Below are 10537 nucleotides of genomic sequence, written 5' to 3'. Positions count from 1 at the left end.
GTTTGCAAACCTCTTTTTCCTCTTTTATTGTTTCTCCAGGTCGTGAGATTTTTTCTCCTTTTTCCTGCTCTTTTTTATTTTTATTTTCTTTATTCCTTTTTCTTTTTTTTCGTAAATGTGCAATTTTTTATTCAAATTTGATGAACCTTTTTCAAATAGATGAACTTTTTTTAAAATTCGATGAAAATTTTCAAATTCAATGATTTTTTTAAACGCGAACAATTATTGAGAACCTGAACAAAAAATTATATACGATGAGCGATTTTCAAATATACACTGAACATTTTTTCGGTGTACGATGAACAATTTTTAACTACACAACGAACACTTTTGTGATATACATTGAAATAATTTAAAACATATTTATACATTCTTTTAATATAACATGAACAACTTTTATACATTGAACATTTTTGTAATATAATCTGAACAATTTTTAACTACACATTGAACAATTTTGTGATATGCGCTGAAAAACCATTTAAATACCCATTGAACATTTTTTTATGTACACTGAACAATTTAAAATAGTGAACAAAATTTGTAAAGGTGAATAAATTTGAAATACTATGAACACATTTTGAAATCACGAACAAAAAACAAAAAATACATTTTTTAAATTCCATGAACTTTTTTCAATTTCAATGAACTTTTTCTAGATTTCGATGAACCTTTTCTAGATTTCGACGAAGTTTTATTAAATTCGATGATTTTTTTAAAAAAAATTGATGAACTTTTTCCAACTTTGATGAACTTATTTTCAAATTTGATAAACATTTTTCAAATTAGTTGAACTTTTTTAAATTCGAACAAACTTTTTTATATTGATGAACTATTTTTCAAAATCGATGATCTTTTTTGAAATTTGTGAACTTTTTAAAAATCAATGATTTTTTTAGTTCGTTAACCTTTTCAATTCGTGATTATTTTGAAATCTATGAATTTTCAAATTTCGTCCCGAAAAAATTACGTTTCCCAAAATCTATGCGCAATGAATAGCGCGACTTTAATTATTCTTAATTCATGCGCGCTGAAAATATCCATGATCGATTGGTTGCACTCGTGGTTAGTTGACTGTTGACTGGAGCATGTACTGGAGGTGAGCAACACTTTTGAGGTGATATTTTTTGGTATAGATGGGATTTTTTTTTTTGGTATAGAAGGCGTGTCGTGGGCCGGCCCAGCAGGCGCGGCAGTGAGCGCCAGCTTCCTGAACCGGCGCTTAAGGCGCCGGTTAGGAGCTCCCGGCTAGCTGTGTGGCTGGCTGGATAGATGTCTCTGGAAAGAGTCTATCAATTGTTTTTTATTGGTGAATCCTTCTCCATTTTTCGGCCCCTGTACGTTTCGGCCCGGAGTCTTAGCCCAACTGCAGCCCACCGCGGAATCGAAGGCACGACACTCGCACGACCCCCTTCGGCCCTACTACCCACGCGTCCCACTCACGACCTAGTTGCTCTCCGCCGGCCGCCGCCGTCCCGCTAGCTGGCTGCTCCGTGCGTCCGCCTCCGCGCCATTCCCCTACCTCGCACCAGTGCTCCTAGCCAGCCTCCCCCTTTGCCCCCCACCCCCCGCCCAGCCGCCGATCTCGCTCCGCTGCTCGCTGACTCGCGCAGGAGCTGCTGCCTACTACTCCACTCGGCAACTGTGTCGGCTGATGAAATTGCTTCGAGATCAAGCACAGCCGATCAGCTAGTGGTGGTCCTGTAGGTGCTGGATTGCTCTGACTCTGCTTCAGGTTCTGTTCCAGGGCAGCCGGCAGCCGGAGGGTAATTCCTAATTTCTACTCCGTAGGTTCAAAACTGATGCATCGTCATGTTCTTCTAACAAAAAATAAACCCGGATGCATACTGCATTGGACGATCCGACCAAAATTGAGCTGAAATCATGTGTATGCGGGATGGATTTACTCAGATCTACGCGTCCCGTCACCGATTGCATTCATGCCGTAGAATAGAAGATGAAGAGATCTGCTCTCCTTTGTATCTCCACACTATTGTTTTATACTCCATATACATACATTTTCTCATCTTGCATCTATTTTGTTGGATTGTTAACTGTTGAGTTCAAATTATATACTACTTATTGTGCAATCGCTTCCGTCCTGACTCCGCCACTGTATACGGCACACCTTCAGCAGGTCGCCCCTTCTGGTTGAGCTCTGTAGCTGTGAGAGCTGCCGCGGAATCATCCCCCACGACCTCCTCGCTATGGCGACAATGCGGTGAGTTGTACTCTCCTGCACTTGGTTCATTTGTTGGTACTGCCACACATCACGGAAATCTATTTGCTCGCCACAATGTACTAAAAAATTACCCCTTTATACTCAGGCCTCAAACAATCCTACTACCGCCGCGCATCGACCCCATGTTCATCATCGACGGCAATGGAGGTTCACTAGTCAACGGCAACGACATTGGTGATGGTAAACACTTCTATTGTGCCAAGTGCATGTCTGTCGTGGCATGTGCATGTATTCGGCCCGGCTTCAGCATGTGCGACCATGACTTCTGCTCAAGCTGTGTTGCCATGAAGCTACCCCAGAACGTCGCCCGCGTCAAATGCACTGGGGAGAGCTCGACGGAGTCGGAGAAATATCACGGCCTGACGATCTTGCGGTGATTTTATTTGCTTCTGCTTATTTCGTTCGTTGATACTATCACACGGTTTAACAAACTCAAATCACCCCTTTATACTCAGGCCTGAAACAGTCCAGTTACCGTCGCGCATCGACCCCATGTTCATCACCGAGGGCAATGAAGGTTCACTCAGTGAGGGCAATGAAGGTTTACTCAGTGACAGTAAGCGCTTCTACTGTGCCAAGTGCATGCATGTGGTGCCATGTGCATGTATGAGGTACAACTTCACCATGTGCGACCACGACTTCTGCTCAAGGTGTGTCGCCATGAAGCTGCACCAGAACGTCGCCCGCGTCAAATGCACTGGAGAAAGCTCGACAGCGTCGGAGGAATATCGCGGCGTGACAATGTTGCGGTGACTTTTACTGCCTTGCGCTTATTTCATTCGTTCCTACTACCACACGGTGTAACAAACCCAAATTACCCCTTTATACTCAGACCTGAAACGGTCCAAGTACCGTCACGCATCGACCGCATGTTCATCACCGATGGCAATGAAGGTTCACCGGTGGACGACATCACCGATGGCAAGCGCTTCTTTTGTGCCAAGTGCATGCATGTCGTGCCATGTGCATGTATAAGGTCCAACTTCACCATGTGCGACCACGACTTCTGCTCGAGGTGTGTCGCCATGAAGCTGCGCCAGAACATCGACTGCGTGAAATGTACTGGAGAGAGCTCGACTGCGTCGGAAGAATATCGTGGCGTGACAATGTTGCGGTGAGTTTACTGCCTTGCGCTTATTCCATTCCTTCCTACTAGCACACGGTGTAACGAACCCAAATTACCCCTTTATACTCAGACCTGAAACAGTCCAAGTACCGTCACGCATCGACCCCATGTTCATCACCGATGGCAATGAAGGTTCACCGGTGGACGACATCACCGATGGCAAGCGCTTCTTTTGTGCCAAGTGCATGCATGTCGTGCCATGTGCAAGTATAAGGTCCAACTTCACCACTTGCGACCATGACTTCTGCTCGAGGTGTGTTGGCTTGAAGCTGTGCCAGAACGTTCCTCGTGTCAAATGTACCGTGGACAACTCAACGGCGGCGGAGAGATACCACAGCATGGCGATGGTGCGGTGAGTTTTACATGTTTGCGCTTGGTTCATTCATTCCTATTACCACGCAATGCATTGAGCACAATATTACCTGCTTATACTCAGGCCTGAAACTGTATCATCGCGCATTGGCCCTAAGTTCGTTACCGGTGGCAATGAAGATTCACCGCTGGTGGACAGCAAGGACATCGGCGATGGTAAGCACTTCTACTGTGCTGAGTGCATGCATGTGGTGCCATGTGCATGTATACGGTCCAACTTCAGGATGTGCGACCACGAGTTCTGCTCAAGGTGTGTCGCCGTGAAGCTAGGCAAGAACATCGCTCACGTCGGATATTCTGAAGGTGGGGATGGTGATGATGATCTGTTCTATTGCAACATCTGCATGGAGATGGTGGCGAGGACCCTCAAGTTCAGCGTCAACTCATGTGGCCACGTCTTCTGCTCAAGCTGTATCACCCAGTACGTCGCCGCGAAGCTGGACAACAATGTAGCTCGCGTCGAATGCCCTGACCCAGGCTGCAAGGGCGGTGTCATTGAGCTGGAGAGGTGCCATGACATCATTTCCCCGGACGTCCTCGACAAATGGGGTTTCCTGCTGTGCGAATCTGCGCTTGGCACCAAGAGGACATACTGCCCATACAGAGAATGCTCAGCGCCTCTGCTTGCTGACAGCGAGGCCGGGGCGGCTGCGGTCACGGAGGCGGAGTGCCCGCACTGCCACCGGCTTTTCTGCGCCCAGTGCGCTGTGCCATGGCATGGCGGCATCAGTTGCAATGAGTTCCAGAAGCTCGGACTGGACGAGCGCGGCCCGGAGGACATCTTGCTCAGGCATCTGGTCGGCAGGGAGGGGTGGCAGCGGTGCCCCAAGTGCCAGATGTATGTGGAGAAATCGGAAGGGTGCAATTACATCAAATGCAGGTACGACAAACTAAACCTGAGTTAGTTTCTTCCTGTCAAGTTGCTCATTGGTCTCTTTGGAAACTACGATCTGATCATGAAGATCGTTCACAACATAAAATGATTTGAGCTCGGCCCCAGCTTGTTTGATATTAATTTGATTTTCTCCAATTGTAGGTGTGGATACAGCTTCTGCTACCGATGCGCGTCCAAGTTGTCCACGCTAAACCATTTCTGCAACAAGTGCAAGCGCTGACGATTTATTTGGGGTCTAGAGATCTACGAATATATAGTCTCCTTGAATAGCTTCAGTTCTGTTTGTGTATATATGGGTTGCTAAGGTATCTTTTGGTTATTGCAGTACAAACTGGAGACTGTTACTGCCTGAATACCTGATTGTCTATATATATCTAGTACTCCGTCCCAAAATGGTTGTGGCTGGTCCATATAATTGTACAATGTATCAGAGGATTAATACTGCATATGCATTCATACACACTTGAGCATCGGAGGACATGAACACCTACCACACCACCACTTCTATAAGGTACATGCACGGCACACAAACACTCTATAGATGACCGATTCTGGCTTGGTGCCATGAGTCGCGACCCTAGTTGCCGATCATGGCTCCTGATCCGGAGAGTGGAAGCTGGGAATTGGGGGAGTAGGCTGCTGTTTTTGTGGGGGAACAAAGACCAAGGAACATCTTCTCTTCCTTTGCCCGCCGTCAAGTTTTACTTGTGTGGTGTGTGGGTAAAGTGTGAAGAACATTTTTTTCTGAAACGAAGGTCGGTATCGGTGTCAGTGATAAACAGCCAGTAGTGTGCCATTTCCTGAGTGATCATGGATCTGTTCATTCTCTTTTCGAAAGGACCAGGTTGCCTCTCCAAGGTCATAGGCTCTAGCCATTGTCCTGTTGCCTCTCCAAGGTCATAGGTTCTAGCCATTGTGCCTGTTAGCAAGTCAAAGTGACCCGTTATCGGGCAAAGCTGTCGAACAGCTTGGAACAAGAAGGTTCAGGTTGCTGCAAACATGTTGTCATTATGTTCAGGTGGAGAGACGTTAAAATGCCCGCGTTCCACAATACTGATCTTAAGGTAATTCAGTAACCACAACCTAAAAACTGCTGCTGTTGCATTGCTCATCGCCTACTGTCAGCTACTTCTCTCTACAGAGAACATAGGTTTCAGGACAAGGCTGCTCCACTAGCTGCTGAAGAAATTCATCTCAGCCTTGCCTGGCTAGAGAGGAAAACTGTTACTCTGTTAAAAAAATGTTTAAAGGAGGTTGAAAAATTTCTGTGTTTATTCCAAACTCACAGGTCATTTTACTTTTCTATTCTTCTCTGTTTGCTGCTCAGGCCAGGTGCTCTCTTTTCCTCTGTTGATTTTGACAGCCCTTGTAAATGATTTTGTAAACTATTTGGAATGCTTCGGAATTTACCAGATGTTCGTATAAAAACGTTTCAACATTCCAGCTGTTGCACATCTATCCTATTAGTTATTTATTATTACTCTGTCTCGCATTGGAATTTGTTTTTTTTTCATTTAGAGATTAGATTTGATAATTGAAACCAGTAATTTTTTTTTGAGAAAAGTGTAATTTTTTGGCGAGAAATGGTAATCTGATAGTAAAAAAAAGGACACGAGTTATATATTTTTTTTGAGTCCAACGAGTTATATTTTGTTGGTGAAGCCAGGCTGAACTAGCTATAGCCCAGTGGATAGGGCCGATTAGCCCAACAACACCCTGCACTTAACCACTAGTTTTTTCCGAGCCGGCGGCGGCACATGAGCACGGGCATCGCCCAGCTGCTCCTCTCATGTCTCGCTGGCGACCACCTCCGCTGCGTCCTCCCAGCGGCACACGCACGCGACGTCGTCTCGGACGCCCTTCCGGAGCTCTTCCTCGCCAACCTCCCTAGTCCAGCGCATCAATAATTTGTCATGAGCCTAGGAGGAAAAAAAAATGATTCAAAAGTCTAGCAGTAGGAGGAAAGCGATTTGCAATTAATTTGAGTGAGAAATAAGGAAGTCCAGCCAGAAAGGGAAGAAACCTTTGTGTTACTCCAACCGAAAGGAGATAAAAAGGAACACCAGTTCAAGCGAAAATAAATAAATAAATGATTAGGCATGTGTCCAAGCGCCAGGAAAATAAATGATTCAGTTTTATTGTTGCTACGGTGCATGAGCACAAGCAGGGTGCTCCCTCGTTCACCTCATCAATGATATGTCGTCGGTCGGAAAGGTATGGAAAATAATGATCCGACATCAGTCCAAGAAGAAAGAAAAAACAGCCTAGCGTCATTCCGAGGGAAAGGGGTGAAGGTCGCAGATGAGCCGTGAGCTGCTTCTCCCTCGTCCACTGCATCAACAATTTGCCTTGAGTCTAGGAGGAAAGGGAAAAAATGAACGGAAGTTTGAGCGGTAAGGGGAAAACGACTTGGCATCAATTTGAGTGAAAAATAAGGAAGTCCAACCAAAAAGGGCACTAATCTGCGCCGGTGCGCCGGCCGAAAGTTTCGGCCGATCGCACCGCAGCCGCCCGATTTAACTCTGTATTAACCGTCAGATCTAATCCTCGCCAAGTCAACGCAGCTCATCTCTTTCCTCCGCTGGTGTACACATCTAGCCGCCATGGATGAGCGAGGCACCCAGACTCGAAGCACCACCGGGCTTGGCCGCCCCCAGCGCCGGTCACTGCCCTCGCCACCGGTTGCCGCCCTCGCCGCCGGTGGCCACCTGTGTTTCATGCTGGCTCGGCGCATGCAGCAGTGTGTGCGCCGGTTGCAGCTCCCCCGGCGATGGTCACAAGTCCGCTGCGACGGTCGGAGCTGCGGCGGCGAAGATCACCGGACGCGCGCCCTTGAAGACAAGCTCACGTCTGAACCGAGGCAAGGCTTGAACCGTCGCACACCCTATGTGTTGCAAACGTTGTTAAAAAAGCTTCAACCCCGGGATGGAAAAGCTTCAAGCCTTAGATGCAAAAGCTTCAACTGGCACTGCGATTCACAAGGAGATACAACCGCTGACGCAAAATGCTTCAACCTTAGATGAAAAAAGTTTCAACCAGATGATAGAGAGAGCTTTAACCAAGGGCTGCTCAAAACAAAAAAAGTTTCAATTGTTTACAGAAAAGCTTCAACCGTGGACGGAAAAAGCTTCAACCATGTATGAAAAAGTTTCAATCGTTAAGAAAGAAAGCTCCAACCTGACATTGCAACCAGAGAAAAGTTATGTGTTGTAGCAAAACATGACGCCGGTCATAGCAAAATGCTATGCCGGTTGTAGCAAAATCTATGCCGGTTGAAGCATGTAGTAAAACTGCAGCGTTTTGTCATCTTCCACCTCCAGCCGTCGCTGGTTGAAACTTTTCTTTGCATCGGTGGTAGCAAAACGCGACGCCGATTGTAGCTGAGTGGGATGCCGGTTGTAGCAAAATGTGACACTGGTTGTAGCACGTAGCACAAAACACGACGTCTGCGGTGTTGCTCGGAACAGCGCCGCTGTCCTCGCAGCTCGCCGTCACCATGCTCGCCATCCATGATGGCAACTCTTCTGGGCACCGGTTGCAGCAGGAAACGACGCGGTTCCAGCTTCCGCCGAGGCCGGCGAGCGAGGACGGCGAACGGCGACGAGGACGGCCGGTGCGGGTGGCCACCGGCGATGAGGACGGCCGGCGGGGACGGCGAACGGCGACGAGGACGGCCAACTGAGCTAGGGACCGGCGAGATGAAAGAGAGAGAGGAAGCAACGCAGCCGCGTGGGGCGTTTAATGGCGAGCGATTGGTGGGCCCCGTCAGCCTCGTGTCCCATCCACGCGGAAAGGCTGGCCATACGATGGGAGTGGATCGCACGGGTCGCGCGCGACCGGCCGAGTGGTTCGGCCAGCGCCCGCCCCGGCCCCAAACGTTTCCCAACCAAAAAAGGTAGAAACCTTTGTGTTTCTCCGGCCGAAAGGAAATAAAGAACATCAGTTCGAGCGAAATAAAGTAAATGATTAGGCATGTGCCCAACAGCCCAAGCACCAAGAAAATAAATATCCATGGATATTTATTTTCTTAAAAGAGAAAAATAAAGGAAAAGAAAAAAAGGACTAACGCCACTCCACAATTTTGGCTCCCAAAAGAAAATATGATTCAGCAAAAGTCTAAGCGGTTGGGGAAACCGATTCGGCATCAATTTCAGTGAAAAATAAGGAAGTCAACTGAAAAGGGAAGAAACTTATGTGCTTCTTCCAACCGAAAGGAAATAAAAAAAAATTCATGAGTTGGAGCAAAAATAAATAAATGATTATGCATGTGTCCAAACGTCAAAAAAATAAATAGGCGACTGCTAAGCGTCATCTGGATATAGGAACTAAAGCAACATGCGCCTCTCTAGCCGTTTCGATGGAAGTCAACACATCGTTCTTTTTTCTCTTCTTTCTTCCACCGCAGAACACCGCACATACATCACACATGTTGGCTCAAACTCCGCCACGTCCATAGCACCCGCTCACTCTAGCAACCTCGCAGCAATTCTGCCCGTCATAGAAACTCCGGTGGCCTCTGCAGCAACTCCGTCCGTCGTAGCAACTCCGGTGGCCTCGCAGCAACGCCATCCATAGTAGCAACTATGGCGCCCTTGCATCACCGGCACATGGCACGGCAACGCCGTTGCAGCACCGGCGGCCCCGTCGCAGCACCACTCGCAGCACGCCGGCCTGTCGCAACACCGGTTCGCAACATGACAGCCTGTCACGGCAATCAGTTTGCAGTACGATGGCGTCGACGCAACACCGGTTCGCAGCATGGTGGCCTATCGCAGCAACCGGTTCACAGCACGATGGTGCCGACGCAACACCGGCTCCAGCACGACGGCACCATTACAGCACGGCGGCGCAGCCTGAGCCATCGTCGCAGCACGACGGCGGCGTCACAGGATGCATAGGTTTGAGTGAAAGGAAAACACTATTTGATGTCAACTCAAACAAAAATCAAATCTGATTTAGATTAAATACAAGCGGGAAGAAAAAATGATTTGGCATGGAAAAAATAATTTACTGTCAGCTCAAACTGAAAGATTTAGTGGGAGTCATGGTGGAAGGGAAAAAATGGTTTGCATTAGAAAACAATCTGGTGTTAGTTCAAACGGAAAGAAAAATATATTACAATATCATGTTGGTTCAAACGGAAAAAATAAATTAGTGTCAGTTCGAGCAGATGGAAAAATCAATATGGTGTCAGTTCGAACCATAGTTTTAAATAGCCGGCTATAGCTCCGCTATAGCCTGCTATATAGCCTTTTCAGCAGGGTGCCACTAAATGGTCGCCTTCACAAATAGCCCGCTATAGCTGGTTGGAGGCCTGCCGCTATTTTTCCATAACCCGCTATTGAAACATTGGTTCGAACAGAAAAATGTAGCATCGGTCGGAGCGGAAGAAAAGAATGATTAACTTTACAATTTTATTTTGAGAAACACCCAAAATCATCTCATATCAGATATTTATGAAGAAAAATAGTAGACATTGCAAAGAAAGCAAAACAAGACACAAAACGATCTGTATATTGACTGCCTTCTTCCGTTTATTCGTCTGTCACTGTAGTTTGAAAAATAGACTGAACATACAGTAGGGAAAAGGGACATCGGCAACGTCATTGCCATGGAAAGTTTTGAAGACCACAATAGTCACTCCTTGCTAATAATGAGATCTAGTAGCCGCTAAAGGAACATCGGTTGAGGTAGCACCCCATGAAACATAAGCTTGCAATCCTTCATCATCAGTTCAGAAGGTTATAAAAAACGAGCCATGCTGCAAAAGATAAAGAATGAAGAGGTCAAATCGTCATGACAATAGGTAGCCAACTTCATCCCTGGATAGACACACCAATCGCAAGATCAGAAGAGAACCAATAGATATTGCAACACGTACCCTCATAGGCCTTTCATTGAA

The 10537-nt window shown here is 46.8% G+C and overlaps 1 protein-coding gene across 3 annotated transcripts; it reads left to right on the top strand.

Annotated features, from left to right (window-relative positions):
* The first annotated feature begins 1528 nt into the window (after positions 1-1528).
* On the top strand, positions 1529-5072 carry LOC119368802. Of its 3 annotated transcripts, XM_037633957.1 has the most exons (9): positions 1529-1766; positions 2135-2221; positions 2328-2615; positions 2698-2991; positions 3075-3356; positions 3439-3720; positions 3805-3896; positions 4044-4620; positions 4777-5072. In XM_037633957.1, the coding sequence occupies exons 2-9, from the start codon at positions 2208-2210 to the stop codon at positions 4853-4855; spliced, it is 1908 nt and encodes a 635-aa protein (XP_037489854.1). In that variant the 5' UTR covers positions 1529-1766; positions 2135-2207; the 3' UTR covers positions 4856-5072. The 3 variants fall into 3 exon arrangements, with proteins under 3 accessions (XP_037489854.1, XP_037489853.1, XP_037489852.1); XM_037633956.1 differs by having other exon boundaries at positions 1542-1766; positions 2138-2221; positions 3805-4620; XM_037633955.1 differs by having other exon boundaries at positions 1542-1766; positions 3805-4620.
* The last annotated feature ends 5465 nt before the right edge of the window (positions 5073-10537 follow it).

The sequence above is a fragment of the Triticum dicoccoides genome, chromosome 2B (genome assembly GCF_002162155.2).
Source record: "Triticum dicoccoides isolate Atlit2015 ecotype Zavitan chromosome 2B, WEW_v2.0, whole genome shotgun sequence".
Lineage (NCBI taxonomy): Eukaryota > Viridiplantae > Streptophyta > Magnoliopsida > Poales > Poaceae > Triticum > Triticum dicoccoides.
This window is presented reverse-complemented; position numbering and strand designations above follow the sequence as displayed.

What these genes read in the sequence shown, in the direction of transcription:
- LOC119368802 (XM_037633956.1), top strand. An exon ending in CGTGGCGTGACAATGTTGCG is followed by an intron (nt 3,357 to 3,438) that starts GTGAGTTTACTG and finishes CTTTATACTCAG; the next exon opens with ACCTGAAACAGTCCAAGTAC. An exon ending in CACAGCATGGCGATGGTGCG is followed by an intron (nt 3,721 to 3,804) that starts GTGAGTTTTACA and finishes GCTTATACTCAG; the next exon opens with GCCTGAAACTGTATCATCGC.